The 17,487-nt window shown below is 41.8% G+C and overlaps 2 protein-coding genes across 2 annotated transcripts in view; one reads left to right on the forward strand and one right to left on the reverse strand.

Annotated features, from left to right (window-relative positions):
• Positions 1 to 91: 91 nt before the first annotated feature.
• On the reverse strand, positions 92 to 15,749 carry EIF3B (eukaryotic translation initiation factor 3 subunit B). Its single transcript, XM_089539869.1, has 20 exons — positions 15,274 to 15,749; positions 14,003 to 14,474; positions 11,426 to 11,618; positions 9,418 to 9,537; positions 9,268 to 9,325; positions 8,485 to 8,613; positions 8,112 to 8,269; positions 7,170 to 7,301; positions 7,005 to 7,071; positions 6,413 to 6,459; positions 6,012 to 6,222; positions 4,967 to 5,039; positions 4,433 to 4,555; positions 3,797 to 3,875; positions 3,324 to 3,462; positions 2,385 to 2,510; positions 1,951 to 2,028; positions 1,409 to 1,517; positions 877 to 993; positions 92 to 780 (listed from the first exon to the last, which is right to left on the reverse strand). The coding sequence occupies exons 1-19, from the start codon at positions 15,559 to 15,561 to the stop codon at positions 890 to 892; spliced, it is 2,706 nt and encodes a 901-aa protein (XP_089395995.1). The 5' UTR covers positions 15,562 to 15,749; the 3' UTR covers positions 92 to 780; positions 877 to 889.
• A 466-nt stretch (positions 15,750 to 16,215) lies between these two features.
• The window catches only part of SNX8 (sorting nexin 8), a 29,053-nt gene continuing 27,781 nt past the window's right edge, over positions 16,216 to 17,487 (forward strand). The window contains exon 1 of the mRNA XM_089539620.1: positions 16,216 to 16,300. The gene's annotated coding sequence lies outside the window, so the exon portion shown is untranslated. The remainder of the gene's footprint in view (positions 16,301 to 17,487) is intronic.

Genomic DNA, 17,487 nt, shown 5'->3' on the forward strand with positions numbered 1-17,487 from the left:
TATACTCCTATGGAGCTACTCCAGTTTTCATCCCTCGTCAAGACAAAAAGGCTTATTAGGTAATAAATACATCCTAATTTCTATGGTCTCTTTTATTTGTTTGGATATGAAGAAAGGAGGATATGCATTCAAATGGATGCAAAATTTGACAGACAAGCATCAAACCAACACATTTCAAAGACTGGAAGTCTCAAATGACACAGACAGCTTTCTTTGTTAAGCATTATCGGTCTGGTTTATTTCCAATGTTCAACCTGTGGAGAGATCCTGTCACAATCTGAATGGAGGAGGGTAAAGCCCACTGTAGTGCTGCTTCAGCACACTAAAGCGCATCGCGTGAAGAACTGTTCTCTCGCTGATCATTCCCCTTACAAAACCAACACTTGTCCATGTGCTTGGGACACAGTCCTCTGCAAACAAAGGCATTGTGAGTTTGCGGCAAGACGCTGAAAAGTGGACCAAGGCTGCACTTGAAAGGGCAACAGTTCCAAGCTACCTGGTTAGGGAGCACTGCTGGGGTGCCAAAGCAGCAAATACTGGTGGTAGGTTTCTAAAAATTAAGCTAAACCCTCCCCAAGTAAAGGAATAAAAATTTAAAAGCAGTGCCTTTCAAAGGACCCCACGGTAGGCAGTGAGGACTGGAAGGCACTACAATGTGTCAGAATGAATGAATCCTGTGCATTCACCGTCCAGAAAAAGAATTTGGATTTTTTAAAATTCCAAGCTGTGTAGACCTTCTGAAAGCGAACAATTCCCTTCTCAGTATAAGATGTGGTGGTGCTGCAAAGGAAAGAGAAGACAGTGATTTAAGGACTCAAGCCTTTCAACAAGCTTCTCATCACTTCCCACTGACTTCGTAATATAAAGGTAGCTTACCACAGTTTTCGGATTACTCTGGCTCTACAACTGTAATAATTTCTTCATTGATAAAAAATTCAACAGTCTCCTCCTCCCAGTCGTCTACATTGCTGTCCAGCTCGTCGGTGTCCACTCCTGGAATAAAAAAGAAAGGGGGGGGGGAATTAGACCTGGATTAAGTAAGGGCAACAACAGAAAGTCCTGCAGATGCTTATATCTCCAGAATAAAATAGACAGTGAAACATGCTAGTGCACAGCTAACTTGCTATCTCACCAGTGACAGGTCAATTTCTTTAGTAAGATTGGTTAACTCATTGTTCTCCTCACCCCACCCCTACCCATAAGTTAACTTTTCACACAGACCCACCTTAAAGAGCAAACAAATTATAATACATTGGGAGGAAGGGGGGGGGGAGAAACAGTACAATCCTAAACATATTTAACTCAAAAGTATGTCCCACTGAGTTCAAGCGGACTTACTCTCAAGTAAGCACACACCGGATTACAGCCTAAACCTAGCAATGTTTCCCAAATGCTCCTGCCTAGTTACCTCCTCTGAGTTCCAGCCGCTCATTCCTCTGTTCCATGTACAGCTCCTGTGCCATCTTGCGATATTTCTTGAACTCTTCCATCATTGTTCGTCTTCTATCTACCAATTCCTACAAAAAAAAGGAGACTACTGTTAGCACCCGCCATCAATTGCACTTAAACATTTCTCCAACAGTTATTTGGAAAAAGGTATATCTTACAAGGCTGTAGTTCTCAACTATAGTACCAGGAATTCTCCCCGCCACCCCCCAAAACATAAGTTGTGCTACAACTTCTATTTCTGCCTAAAGGAACAATGATTTCCCATTTACTGAGTGTCTATTAAAAAGACTGCTCTCTCTCCCACAACTCCCTTTTGCCCACTTTTTCTGACATAACTCTTCGGAGGATAAATCTCAGAGTTCTAGATTTGGGAAGATGAGCCTGTGCTCAGAACAGATACACTGGAGTTATTAATAGTTGTTGGTGGTAGCACTAACTGCTTAACAAAAAGCTCAACATTGATCAAATTAATTTTTCATTCATATCCCAGAAGCAGTTTACCTTTGAGGCTTTAGATTGGCTGAGACGATCCTTCTGTTCAAATATTTTCGAGTATCTCTTCAGATCTTTCTTGATTTGCTACAAACAGGAAAAACAGATAAGCATGCCAAATTTATTGCTGTTAATAAAGTAAGATGGTTGTAGGTGGTTTTCAAGCACTCTCTAATCTGTGCTACAACAATCTTCAGACCTTAAAAACTCTTATTTTTACAGGTTTTACAGGCCTACAAACATTCCCTAAATTTTCTAGACCTCCTTTAGGTTTCTGTAACCCAGTCCACTCTTCATGCCAGTAGCTGAAGTATAAAGGGACAATTTTGCACAATTGTTATCAAAATGCATGAGCTTCCCTCCCTCTACAGTGAGATCTACCTTTTAAAAAACACAAGTAGCAACATATTACACCAAACCTCATATTATAAAGGAGACAACACCTTTATTTGATCTTGGGTGAGCAAAGTAGGTGGTCTGGGTCTCCACAATAACTGGCAGAATCGGTCTTTGTTATTCTTCTGGAGGAGGCGACCCTGGAAAGTCCACAGCCAGTAGGCATTGTCCACCTAGAAAGACATTTCAATTGAGTTACAACATACATGCTACAGCATTGTGGCAGCCAGAACAAAGACCTGAAGCCAGAGCATCCATCCGTCCTATTGCAGTATTAGTAAAGTATCATGAAATCACATCCTTCCTCAGGTACAATGGACCCCAATGAACATACAGTGCTAAGAAATACATTTTCCTTATACCATCACATACTTAAAAGACATAATTCTCCAAAAACATTGAGTTTGCAAAAGGTAAGCACTCAAAACTGAGTTAAAGACTATATTGTTTAGAGAAGTGTTCCCAGAGGCGAGCCCTCTCTCACCCAGGAAGCCTCCTTTTAACCATCCATTAAGAAGCCAAGCCCTTCCTCCAGTCCATCTGCCTTGGTCCAGGCCTCGGAGGTGGAGAAGATCTGCTGGACCTGATCCTATTCCCCACCACCACTCCCTTCTCCTTTTGTGTCGTGTCTTTTTAGATTGTAAGCCTGAGGGCAGGGAACCGTCTGACTAAAAGATTGTATGTACAGCACTGTGTAAATTTACAGTGCTCTATAAATAAAGCATAATAATAATAATAATAATAATAATAATAATAATAATAATAATGTTGATTTTTATATCGCTTTTGCTTTCTAGTAAGGGCAGAACCACTATACATTTTTCTGAGGGCATTAGGAATGAAAATGGCAAAGGGAAACAATCAACAGTATTATTAGTTATGGACCCAATAGGGGGTCAAATATAAAGGCTATCCAAACTGATACAAATGCAGCTCAACCCTTTAAAATGCAAGTTGGAGAAAATATGAAAAAGCTTTCAGAATACCTTGTGACTCCACCAAGAAACAGAAGTCACTACATAGCGACCTGTTGGATCCCACTCAACATCTGAAGCAGTGTAATGCTCAGCAATGTTCATCATGGTGCAGTCAGATGTATCCACAAATGCTAAGGCACCATTCATGCTGTACAGAGAAAGGAAGGAATTTATTTTATATATATTATAAACACAGACATGCACACCTTTTAAAACTATGAAGCATATGTAATTAAGACTTCTTTGAGATCTGAGTACAAGTGAGGAGGCAAAAGTGATCTCTATGCTAGAAAGCTGTATATGGAAAATCCATTTATTGAACTCCCATTTTTTGAAAACAATTTCTGTATCTACTATGAGCATGAACAAGAATAGTAGCCTACAAGAATACAATAGCAAAATACTGACAACCAAAAGAAATAACCAGAGTTTGAATTTGCAACCAACATACCTCCTTAAATTTGTCAAGATACAGTACTCACCTCCTGAGACCAGCCAACACCACAAACTGTCCTTGAGGACTCCAGAATATCGTGTTTGCCTGCTGCTTGTCAAAGATTTCTGAGCGGGAAAACAATTAAAACACAATACTATGATATAATCTCTTTCTTGTTTAAAGTTAACATATCTAGGAACAAAGCCACACCAATCAGAGTAATCCAAAAGTTATCTTCATGCCTGTTGATTTTGCTCCCTGAGATTTAAACAGCTGAGATACCTAGGCAAGACAACCTCATTATATAAGAAGCCTTAGCATTAACGTTTAGCTCCCACTGGGTGACCATGGGCAAGTCACACTCTCTCGGACCCAGAATACCCTGTGATAGGTTTGCCTTATGGTTGCCAGAAGTCACAAATGAATTGAAGACACACAACAGCAACCAATTTTAGCAATGAAAGAATACTCTCATAAACTCTGTTTTCAAACTGCTGTCAAAGTTTCAATGGGGGAGAAATCAAGCTTGCCAAACAAGTCAATCCTCAGCTATAGAATAATTTTTGTTTGATATTATTGGGGGAACCTGAAAAGATACCCTCAAAATAAAATATAATAAAACTAACTCTTGTTGCATTTTGCACTAGACTTTTAAAAGCCTTTTAATGGCAAGTCCACTTACTAATGAGCTCTATCTTCCCATTGTTCTTCACATGGTAGAAGGAACAGGATATTCGTGGTGTCTCCCCATGTAGCACAGCAAACTTGCTTCCATTTGGCTCCCAAGCAAAGGCAATGATGCTTTCTGCAAGAAAGGAAGACCTTGTGAGGCTGATAAAGTTATATACAAAGGGATATTTGTTTTTGTATGTGGAAATGGGAAAATTGGAGAGTTTATCAACAGCTTTACAATTCATGGCAGTGAACCTGACATACAAAGCCCTAAGAGTGTGTTAAATGCACTCCTGCCCCCTCATGGAAAACTGTGCATCCAAAATCATTTGGGAAGCATGATTTCACACAAAAATACCAGCAAGTTTTAGGACCTAACAAGACTGGAATAGATGCGGATCACTTCTTGTTTCGGAAAAAGGGCTTTTAAGATCTAAAATAAGGTATATGCATGTGTAAGGAGAGGATTATGCTTAATGGGGGAAATTGGGTAAGTAAAAGTCCAGTACTATCACTTGGGATCTATGTGTAATGCATCCTTTACCTTTCATTTCTACCACATCAACTGGAACTTGCTTCTCTCTCATGCGGAATATTTCAAAGTTGGTCACTACACCCTGGAGAGGAAATACATACACATAATCTTTCTAAACGTTGCTTAATATTAAGTGAAAACATTTAAGTGGGCATGTGGCTAGAATCTCACTCCATACAGGGACAGGCATTATGAGGACCAGAATAGGACATTTTTGCTCTGCAATCCTGCGTTAGCAACTGTTTTGTGATAAAAATGCAGAATATCATCCCGAAAGGCCACTAGTAGGAATAGTTCTCCATTAATCACCATTCCCATCTCCTCCAAAAACCTAAATGTCAAAAAGTAGAAACTGTGGCCTGTTACAGACTGCCAAAATAAAGGTGCTTCGGGTCTCTTTGGAAGTATGCTATTTAAATGATGCATGGGTCCTAAGAGTCCGGAGGTCGCGCCAAAGCCACACTCCATTCCTAAGCACTGGAGTGTAGCTTTGGTGCAGCTTCCGGATTCTTAGGATGCATGCATCATTTAAAGAGCATACCTCCAAAGAGACCCGAAGCACCTTTATTTTGGCAGTCTGTAACAGGCCTATAATTCATTCAGAGTATTTATAACCCATTCTTCTGACAGAGCAGCTTACACACGGTTCAACAGTTCCCTATCTACAATCTAAAGATGACATGACACAAAAAGAAGTGAATAGGGATATCCTGGTCCTGTAACATTTACATTTAGAAGTAATCAGAATTTCAGTTTAATTTGGGGGGAGATGTCCAAGGAGCTCAAAATGGGGCAGATGCAGCCCTTAGACCCTCTATATGTGCCTATTCCTACTCTAGAGGAAGATGTACTACCAGCGTTTATTTTCCACTAGAGACAAGATGGAATTGCAAAGTGCTAGACAAGGCATCTGTTGTTTGTGAAGCAGAGTAACAGAAGGTCTCTCAAATTCTTTGATGATTGAGGCTTGTAGAGAATGTATCCTGAAGAACCAAACTGCAACACCCAAGAATTTCCCAAGTGTCACCCAAGATTATGCAAAAGAGCTCAGTACCTGTGTGCCCTTTGGGGTCCTGTCAACTTTCACGCAGAGATAATCCCCATTCTTCTGCCAATGCAGCTTGCAGTCCACCACATTGAACAAGTTGCGCACTCTGATTTCTTGTCTGGAAGGCAGCTGCATCAGCGTCACCCTTGCTGGGATATCTTTGTCCTCAGGCACCCAAAAGGCAATTATGTTGCCACCTGGAGACCAGGAGAAGTCTCTGAAGGACAATAAATAAAAGATAGATGCTACAATTTGGAGGTTTTAAGATGCAAATTTAAAAAATGGCACAGAGTAGATTCCACAGCCTATTCCTCAGACTTCAGAAAAGGAGAAGGAGCCACTTCTATTCTACATGAATGGAAATCAGGTACATAACGAGAATCAAAAGTGAAGTAAAGAATACTCACTTGATTCCTGCAATTTTCAAACTCTTCTTGTCCAACAGACCCATGGACTGCAACAGAAGATATTAACAAAATTATTTTTTACAAACCACTGAGCCCTATCTAGAACATGCTTTTGCGTAAGTGTACAGGCCACTGTGTTTGTTTATATGTATTTATTCATATTGTTGCAACGCCTATATTCTGTTTACATACATCCTCATGCTATTTAATTATGGAAAGGGATCTTGTAGCACCCCTGAGACTAACTGAAAGAAAGTAGCTGGTATCTTGAGCTTTCTTAGACTTAAGTCTACTTGCTCAGATGCATGAGGTGAAGAAGTAGGCTAAAGTTTACAAAAGCTCATGCTACCAGCTTCTTTCTTTCAGTTAGTCTCAAAGGTGCTACAAGATCCCTTTCATGCTGATTTCCCAGACTAACATGTCTATGTCTTGGAGTTCTACCATCATCCTATTTAAGGTTTGGGATTAACTAGTGTGAATATTTTTAATTAACAAGCAAGTATTTTACAGTTCAGTTGTGAACATCACTTCACAGAATCCACTCTATTAAGTCAAAAGGGAAGAGAAAGAGCAAGGAGTAAAATTGACTTACAGGTGTTTCATAGATGCTAAGTGTGTCAGATGTCATTCGAGCAAAGAATTTTCCATCGTGACTCCACCTAAATAGAAAGAATTTCAAGAAGTCGGATTTGATTTCCTTCCCTACAACAATATTATACATAAACAAAGCTATTTTTCTGTCATCTGCACAACTTACTTAAAAATGGGCCAGTGTGCTGAACTTTCACAATGGAATCCTCGTTTCTTCTGCCCAGTTAAGATGTCCCAAATAATGATCGCTTGAGGGTCATCCTGTGTGTCCATTAGAGGGCTGAATGTTACTAGGTACCTTCACCAATAAATAAATAAATATCCATTATAGCAACATAAAAATTACAATCCCTTTTCAATATGTAAAATTTGTGTCCTTTCAAACCAAAGTGTTCCACAAGCACAAAGCATGCCTGAAAACTGCAATCCCTAGTCTAAGTTTATAACCTTGAAAGACAGCAAGCACATCTTTTGTATCATCCAGAGTCAAGCAGGTTTTTCATCAAAATGCGTATTTTGTGCTTTACCAGGCTGGCTCCATGAGTTTTTGGAAGTGTGATACTGATGTCTGCAGGAGGCTGTGTCCAGCAGCCAAGAGATCATTCTTGTTGTCAGCATGACTCAGGAAAAGACAGGCATCCCATTCAGGGACTGTTCAATTGGCCAAGTCAGAAAATTAAATTAAGACCACACTGGCCAGTTTTCAAAATAGCTGTTTACAACTGCCTGGGCAGCAGTCCAAAGTATCAGCTTCACACTGTGCCCCTGCAAAGTATGCAATACAGAAAAGCAGGCAAGGAACAACCCTGGAGTGGGTGAATGGTAAAGCCTCAAAAAACATGGCCTATCTTGTCCTGTCATGTTTCTTTAGCATAGGGATGAGGACCCTTCAAATGTTGTAGGATGGCAACCCCATTACCTTTCATGATTGGTTGGGCTGTCTAGGGCTGATGGTGGGCCATACATTTCCCACACCTGCTTCATCTTATTGATGACTATTATTATGGTAATTATCTGCTTTCAACTCCTTCTGACCTGTTTACCACCTCCCTCCATGTATTTAAAGTCTTCAGACGCCACAGGACCCTTGCTGTATTTTTAGGATTACCTTTCACAAGGTGAGAAGTCAATGAGTTGCACTCCCTCATGGCCGAACTTCTGAATCTGTTTGAATTTCTCTCCTCCCCAGAGAGCAATGCCCCTCTGATGGAATGTAGCCAGATAGGTACCCTTTGGAGACCAGCGTACATACGTTTCTGTCCATCGCTGTGCGGGTGGGGAAACATACAGCATATATTTATCATATCTCATAGGAAAACTGATAGATGTTATACATCAGTATATTCTCAACAATTACTGTGTTTCCTGAACCGTACACCTACTGACTAAATATTTCGGCCTCACTGCAAATTTGATTTTCACTTTCTACAGGTATTAAGCAAACTGTTGCCTATGCAGAGAAACTTCCAAGAGACACTCACCGTCCGCTCCTCAATTGTAACAGGATCCTTAACATCATTCCAGTATATAGAGGTCCTATCTCCAGATTCAAAGATCACACTGTACTGATCTCTACAATCTGGATCCTCCAACCAGTAGCGCAAATTCCCCTGGAAAATAATAAAAGAGAAAAACATTACAAAACAAGAATTAGCTATGAAAAAGCATGTGCAATATTGCAAACTCTTTCCTTTCCTTCCTATTATCCACATATGTACCTATAGAAAATAAATGTAAGTTTTCCACAAGCATCTTTCTGTGCAGCAGTGAAGTTCTAATTTTTCAATATGACTTTTAAATCTCGGTGGTGATAAAATTCAGATGATTTTTGTGGGTATCCAAAACCTCTAAGACACAACAGAGAGTGACACGGTTCACTACATTCTCCCATCACTTGATATACAGGGAATGTTAAATAATTACCATTACATGGACATATTGTGGTTCTCTATGACAGCTTGAAAAGATTTTTTCATTGCAACAGTGATCTATTCTTTATCATTTTGCCATCAAATTTACAAAACTAGGTGGGGGGGGACCTTATAAAAATGAGACCTACGATGCTTGAAATTCTTACAAGCACCTGCCATTCACATCATTTCAACCCACTCTATAAGAACACTATTAAAATGAATATATTAGGCTTTGAGATAATCCTAAGAAAGGAATCAAGGAATGCTTTACATAGCCCCAAACATCTTATATGTTCAGCGGAGGGGTTTACAAGAAAGGTTTACATTCCCAACATGTTTTTGGATACTTACCAGGTCTTTAAATGGCTGTTTTTCTGGAATTTCCCATTCATCACTGATTGTCATATATCTGAAAGAGTGATTAAATTAGTTGCACATATTTGTATTAACAAAACTCACACTTGTGTTCCTAGGGAAGAATGCATCCAAAATTGTACTCACTTGTCAAAGTCAGTGAAAAGGTTCACCCTGAAAGTGTGTTGCTTATCCAGCCTATAGCCATCTGCATTTTTAACAGCTTCCAAAGCATGTATTGGAGACGTGTATTCCAAGAAAATATATCTGCAGAAAAGTAAATTTCCTTAACACCAATAACTTTATTTAGGATCATACTGTACCTAGAGATGGTGTATTGAATGAAGGGGCTAAACACTCTGAACTGAGCAAAATCTTAGCAGTGACACCAGCTGTTTTTCTACTGGATATAATTTAACACCAATCATCTCCGATCACCTCTTCCTTTCGGCCAAAATCAGCTTCCAGCCTTGTTTATATAACTGAGTAAATGTCATATGACTCTGAACAATGAACAAAAGCTGGGCTGGTAGCCAGCTTTTGGCAAGACCCTTCCTCCACATACAATGAGCACCCTTTCAAGAGCAGCACCAAGGCGTCTTGGGTTCAACCCGTACCGTATCTGAAAAAGCTAAGACACAAACCTGACGTGCCACATGCTTGCCACATACACTCCACCCAGGAAAGAAACAGAGATACAAAAAAAGGACTAAATAGGATGGAATGAAAATGTGAGGCGTGTTTAAAGATACCGGAATGAACCGTATAAATTTTATCAGGAAACTGAACAGTTAACATATGGGAAGGAGAAGGAAACAAGCTCTACAGTTCTTGGTCTGATAAGAAAGGGCAGGCTATCGGTGATAACCTGGAAGGAGTCCATTCCTCAATAAGCCCTTGACTCGCTGACTACAGGCAGGTTAGCTGTCTAAATGGAACCTCATCTCTGCTTGTTTCAAGAACTGAATTTCAGAAGCAGATTTATGCCCATATTTAATCAACAAAAACCTACTATTATTACAACAGAGCAAGTTCTTACTTGGCTGTGCCTTTATTAGAACTTTTTATCATGTAGATCCTGCTGTTTTCCATACTAATAACACTTTATTGTTCAAGTGAAATTTTAGTGCTGTTCCCCAATAAAAACTCATAATTTCCTCATGAGCATAGGCTCTGGCATTTTCAGTTGTCATGGTGTGAGCCATGATGAGTGTGACAAGAAATCAGCCTTTGTCCCAACTTTGAAGCTGCAGAAGTGTTTGGCAACCCCAGCTCCCACCAAAGCTCTAAGACTGAGGTCTCTTTGGTTTCTCTGAAGATGCCAGCCACAGATGCAGGCGAAACGTCAGGAATACACTTTTCCACAACATGGCCACATAGCCATAAAAAACTATGGCCTGTTACAGACAGCCAAAATAAAGCTGCTTCGAGTCACAGTGGAGGTATGGTGTTTCAATGATGCATGCGTCCTAAGAGTCCAGAAGTTGCACCAAAGCCATGCTCCAGCCCTTCAGGACTGGAGTGTGGCTTTGGTGTGGCTTCTGGACTCTTAGGACGCATGCATCATTGAAACACCATACCTCCACTGTGACTCGAAGCAGCTTTATTTTGGCTGTCTGTAACAGGCCAATGTCTCTTCAGCTGCTTGGAATCACAGTCCTGAGCATTCCAGGAGTGTATTACCCACCTTTATTGTTGTTAGCTGCTCTTGAGTCGACTCCGACTCATGGCGACCCCACGTTTGAGACATCTCCAAGACCCTTTATCCTCCACTGCTCTGCTTAGGTCCTGCAAATTAAGGCCCGTGGCCTCCTGACGGAGTCTACCCATTTGGCATACGGTCTTCCTCTCTTTCTGTTACCTTCTACATGTCCTAGCAATATTGTCTTTTCTAATGTGTAATGCCTTCTCATTATATGGCCAAAGTATGACATCCTCAGTTTCACCATCTTGGCTTCCAGGGGCAGTTCAGGCTTGATCTGTGCTAAGAGATCCATTCGTTTGTCTTTCTGGCTGTCCATGGTACCTTCAGCGCTATTCTTCAGCCCCACATCCCAAATGAGTTGATTTTCTTCCTATATGCTTTCTTCACTGTCCAGCTCTCACATCTCACCCACCCAAGTAAAAGCTGCAGGCCTTATGCTCAAATACTCACCCTTTAGTCTGACCGTCAGCTTCTGGGCAAAATTCATTGGTAATTGTCCCAAACTTTGAGAAAATCTTATGGACAACATTCTTCAGCTTCTCAAGACGGTCTGGCTGAACCTGAGGGATGTTATCCACTACAATCACTGAATCGATCCCATCTGCCTCCTGCGGACGTTCTTGGAGAATATCTTCAAGTAATTCTGTGGAAGGTAAGATAAGGAGAAATTGGCATACAGAAGCTGTGTAGGATAGGGACATCCAAACCCACAACCCTATTTAAAAGATACTGTCAGCCAACTGCTACACTTTAGATTAATTGACCATCAGACACAGGAGCAGAAGGGAATGGTCTGAACTATATCCTGGAATCAACCTTCTTTACATTACCATGTAAATGAACTTATATTAAGCACAATATAAAACTGAACATGCCAAATAATTTCTTATATACTTTTCTAAAAATTATCCATCAAGTCATCCTATCTTTCCAGCCACCTGTGTGTCAGGGTAAGGGAAATGCTTGGTGTGAATACATCACTGCAGTGTAATTTCCATCACTATATCCAACTGCAGAGGTAATGGAAGTTGCAACCCAACAGCATTTGGGAAAGGTACATGCTCCCCACCCCTCCTCTGTGTTGATTGCTTTGATGAGTATTGTAGCATCATTATAATTAGTCAGCATGCTATGCTCAAAGTCTTTAATCATAGCAGCTCAACAAGTTTTCCTGGTTTGTTCAGTCCAACGCAGAAGAATCTCAAGGCAAAAGCATAGTTTCATTCCCTTTCACTAAATGTATCTGTTCCTTCCTCAAAACTGACTGACAGAACAACTGTAACCCTTCAAATTGTTTCCAAGGTGTTTACAAATAGCAATCTGTAAATACAAATACAGAAGTACTCACCAAGCTAAACTTTTTGCATGTTATATCTAAATATGGCACCAATTCTTTCTCATAACACAAATATTATCTGTAGTATGGTAGCACAATGTATCTGTTAAATATTGGCCTGTTACAGACTGCCAAAATAAAGCTGCTTCAGGTCTTTTTGGAGGTATGATGTTTAAATAATGCATGCATCCTAAGAATCCGGAAGCTGCACCAAAGCTGCCCTCCAGTGCTTAGGAATGGAGTGTGGCTTTGGCGCGACCTCCGGACTCTTAAGACCCATGCATTATTTAAATAGCATACCTCCAAAGAGACCCAAAGCAACTTTATTTTGGCAGTCTGTAACAGGCCATTGTAAAGCTTATAGGAAGAGGGAGGCTTCCTTTGGCTTATGTATTTAAACAGGTCCCTGCCACTATTATAACTGCTCAAATAGAAGCTTGTTATTCCAGTGAACTCAACCGATCAGATTCAGGAACATGAAGAAGACACATGTATTTTTCTATGTGGTCTTGTCCTGACAACTGGAGTCCTTTTGTTCTCTGCCACAGTTAAAATAACTCAGAACAGTCCAACTGAGAAAATATAAAACTCTGGTCCAGAACACAATGCAGAAAGAATCCAGTTTGAGATGGCTTTAACTGTCCAGGCTCAGTGCTAGGGAATCCTGGGAATTGTAGTTTATTGTGGCACCAGGGCTCTCTGACAAGAGAAGGCTAAAAGCCTCACAAAATGACAGTTCCCAGAATCCCCTAGCATTGAACCAAGACAGTTAAAGTGGCCTCAAACTGGACTATTTCTGTAGTGTGTGTTACTCCAGAGTAGGGCAAGGAGCAGTAATACAAATAGCAGCTTCATTTATACACTGCTTCATTCTGAACTAAGCAGTCTATCGACGGTTTACAATCTCTAAAGCAATTGCCCTCAACAAGCTGGGGACTCACTTTAGTGACATACAGAAGGATGCAAGGCTGAGTCGAGCTTTGACCCCCCCCCCATGGCTGGTCCTGAACTCGCAACCTTATCACCACCAATCCCCAGCTCTGATACTTTTGATTGTGAGTTCCTGCATGGCAGAAGAAGGTTGGGCTGGGTGGCCCTTGAGATCTCTCCAAACTCTATGAAGCAAAGAGTTTTGTGGGGGGTTTTTCAGTCTCTGTGGCCACGTTCTAGAAGAATGTATTCCTGACGTTTTGCCAGCATCTGTGGCTGGCATCTTCAGAGAAACAGCCACAGCTGCTGTCAGGAACATACTCTTCTAGAACATGGCCACATAGCCCCCCCCCAAACGCACAAAAAACTATGGTTGCCGGTCACGAAAGCCTTCAACTTTCCATAGGATTAGTGTCTGTTTAATTAGAAATCCATTGTCTGCTGAGAAAACCCCTGATGGACACAAACAGACATAATTTAACGGACACAAATCCTCAGTCCTTTGAAACCAGGGTCACACAGTGTGTGTGTGTGAATATATATATATATATATATACACACACACACACACACACACATCCCACTCTCTTCCATGTCAGCATTCTCTGAAGACGCCAGCCACAGATGCCGGGAATAAACTCCTCTAGAACATGGCCACATAGCCCCCAAACCCCACAAAAAACGATGGATGCCATCCATGAAAGCCGTCTCTATGAAGCAGCAGGTGTCCCCTCTGGAAAGCCAAGCCTTCCTCCACCAACCTTCGTCCTCGATGTCGTCCACGAAGCTCTCAGAGTCGCTGAAGGAGATCTCCTCCTCCTCCTCTCCCTCCTCCTCCTCCTCTCCCTCCTTGGGCTGCTCCCCATCCTCAATGGGCAGAGGAGGCTCCTGGCTCTCTTTCTCCTCCTCTTTGAGTATCTCTGTCTCCTTCTTCTTCTCCTCTTCCTCCTCCTCCTTTTCTTCTTCTTCTTCCTCCCTTCGAGGTGGAGATGACGGAGGCTCCTGTCCTGCCTCCTCTTTCTCCTCAGGAGCTTCCTTTTCTTCTTCTTCTTGCTCCTCCTCTTCTTTCTCCTCTTCCTTCTCTAACTCTTTCTTCAAACTGGGGGCTTCCTCTGGCCCTGAAGGCGGAGGCTGCTCGTCTTCAGAGATTGGGGGACTTGGAGGCTCCTGAGGCGGCGATGGCGGCTGTTGAAGTGGCGACAGCTGAGGCTCCTGAGGCGGCGATGGTGGCTCCTGTGGAGATAGGCAAGAAGAAATAAATAAAAGGTACTCAATATATAGCCAATGGATTGTTTTAATTAATCATGTGTTTAATTGCTGGTTTTTTTTGGGGGGGGTAGGGAGGGTGGATTGTGCTATTACATTTTAGATTGCATTGGATCTTAATTGTAAGCCGCTTTGATAGTCCCTGTGGCAGAGAAGTGCGATGTTAACGAAGGTTTATTTGTTTGTTTACTCATTTAGGGTCTGGAGTCTTGATTGAGGCGAGAACTGCTTCCAAACCGTTTTACGTTCCGAAAGAGGGCCAGACGCACCCTGAATGCCATCATTCCTAACAACCTCAATACATTGCAGTGCGCTTGTCCCTCCGTGTTCGATGGGGTTAGGGACACTAGACCCCCGCGAACATGGAAAGACCGCATATAACACAGACTCCATGTTTTTAGCTGAGAGGAGGAGGCCTTTCTAGGGATCTCTTCAGCGCAACTCTGTGGCCAACGTCCGACAGACACTGACCATAGAACTGAGCCAGAGAAGGAGCTACAAAGGCCGAGTAGAGTGTCCTCTCTAGGAATAATCTCTAGGTCCTCCAGGGCAACTCTATGGTCAACCTCCGACAGACACTGACCATAGAGCTGCGCCGGAGGAGCAACAAAGGCCTAGCAGAGTGTCCTCTCTAGGAATCTCTAGGCCTTTCGGTGCAACTTTCAGTTTGACCATAGAGTTGCGCCGGAGGACCTAGAGAGGACCTATCAATCAAATCCTTGATATGGAAGAATCTAACTTCTCCATAGACTATGGCTATAGATACCTGAAGGGGGGCTGAGGAGGAGGAGGAGGAGGAGGGCTGTTCCTGCTGAGGCCCCTCTTCTCCGGCTCCTCCTCCTCCTTCTTCTTCCTCCTCCTTTACCTCCTTCTCCTCCTCTTTTATCTCCTCCTCCTTCGGGGCCTCGGCCCTCTTTGCCTCCGGCTCTTCGTTGGGAGGCCTCTCCGGCTTCTCGGCCTCGGCCTCCTCCTGACAGCCGCCCCCCTCCGCGGCCTTCTCTGCTTCTGGGGCGGCGACTGTGGCCAGGCTCTCCTCCTCCCCGGCCTCCTGCATGGGAAAAGAGGCGCTCGAGGGCGGGCCGCGCGGCCTTCCCGCTCGCCTCACAACCGGGAGAAAAAAGGAGGACCGGAAGGAGAAGGAGCCAAGGGCCGGAAGGAGGGGGAAGGGAGAGACCCACGCTTCGGATTCGGAAGGGACGACGGGGAGGCTCCCTATTGCCGGGCCATGTGCGCGCGTGGACACTGGCTCTCGCGAGATTTGGGCGCGCAGCAGGGAGGGACTCTCGCGAGATTTGGGCGCGCAGCAGGGAGGGACTCTCGCGAGATTTGGGGCCCCAACATGAAAGTCTCGCGGGAGTGGCGCCAACCAAAAAAAGGAAAAGGGGGATAATAAAACTTTATTTTTTAAAATAAAATTTACCTTCGTACTGAGATAAAGAATTTTATTGATTAATTTTATTTTAAGGCTTACTGATTATATTAATGCGCGTTCCGTTGGTATTTTAGCATTTCTTGTCCGCAAAAGGCGACGTTTTCAGTTTTAGTCCCCCCTCCATTTCAGCCTTCCTTTGGTTTAACCCCATACCGCGGTCTACTAAGGGAATTTTGGACTTCAGCTCCCATAATCCCACGCTGTTGGCCAACGTGGCTGAGGCTTCTGGGAGATGAAGTCCAAAAGGGCACAGTTTGGGGAAATCACTGGTTTAACCCAAGATGGCGGCGCACGGCTCGCTTGAAACGCCTCAGGAGGGGCCTTTATTTTTGTATATGTTAATCAGCTGTGAATTTGAGAGGTAAACATTTTAAACGAACGACGTTAATTAATTAATTAATTTTATTTAGGCGTGTATTTTTAATTCTAGGGTGTGAAATAATAGAGGTAAAAGGAGCTCGCTCCCCCTCTAGGGCCACAATGGAACAGTCCGTTCAGGTGACTTAATGGGAATGTGGGCCGTACCAACTCTGGCGGAGGGGGGCAGGGCTCTAAGGCTCTTAGTTAGGAGGAGGGGCTCTGAGAGCCTTGGAGACTCTGAAGTCGGGCGATCGGACTTGGTTCTCCCGATGGAAGCTAAATATTGCAGCAGTTAGCTTTCTCTGTTTCCAAAATAGGTGTTTATGGCACGATTCAGTGCAAGGAGCCAAGCAGCTTCTTGCTGCTGCTGCTGCTGCTGTTCAGGTGTTTGTGTGTTTTTTAAGGTAGAGAAAATGAATGGAAATGCATTTATATATATATATATATATACACACACACACACGCACTCACACACAATATATTACATTATTAAATATATATATGTATATACACACACACATAATATATTATAATAGTAAATATATATACATATATATATACACATAATATATTATGTCTCTCTCTCTATAATAATAATAATGTTTATATATATAACGCTTTTCCAAATTAGATCAAAGCGGTGTACAACAGGAAGTACAATACAAAGTAAACAAACAAACATAACAGGCCTCTCTCCCTCTCAAGATGGTGGTCGGAAGGAGGGCGTTTCTTCTTCCAGGCAGGCAGTTGGAGCTTGTTATTAAATATATTATATATATATGTACACATAATATAATAGTAAATACAGTGTATGTATATATATATATATATATATATATATACATAATATATTATTAAATATATTATATATGTGTATATATATATACACACATAATATATTACATTAGTAAATATATATATATATATATATATATACACATAATATATTATAATATATATATATATACACACAATATATATATTACTAAATATATTATATATGTGTGTGTATATATATACACACATTATATATATATATATATATATATATATGGTATAGTATATTATTAATATAATATAGTATATTGGTACTGCAGCCATTCACTCGAACCACAAGGGCCCAAGACCAGCAAAAGGGCCCAAGCTCGACTCAGGCATGCATCCTTCCGAGGAGGGAGCTAAAATGAG

The sequence above is a fragment of the Sceloporus occidentalis genome, unplaced genomic scaffold (assembly GCF_023333645.1).
Source record: "Sceloporus occidentalis isolate IW3139 unplaced genomic scaffold, rSceOcc1.0.p SCAF_10, whole genome shotgun sequence".
NCBI lineage: Eukaryota > Metazoa > Chordata > Lepidosauria > Squamata > Phrynosomatidae > Sceloporus > Sceloporus occidentalis.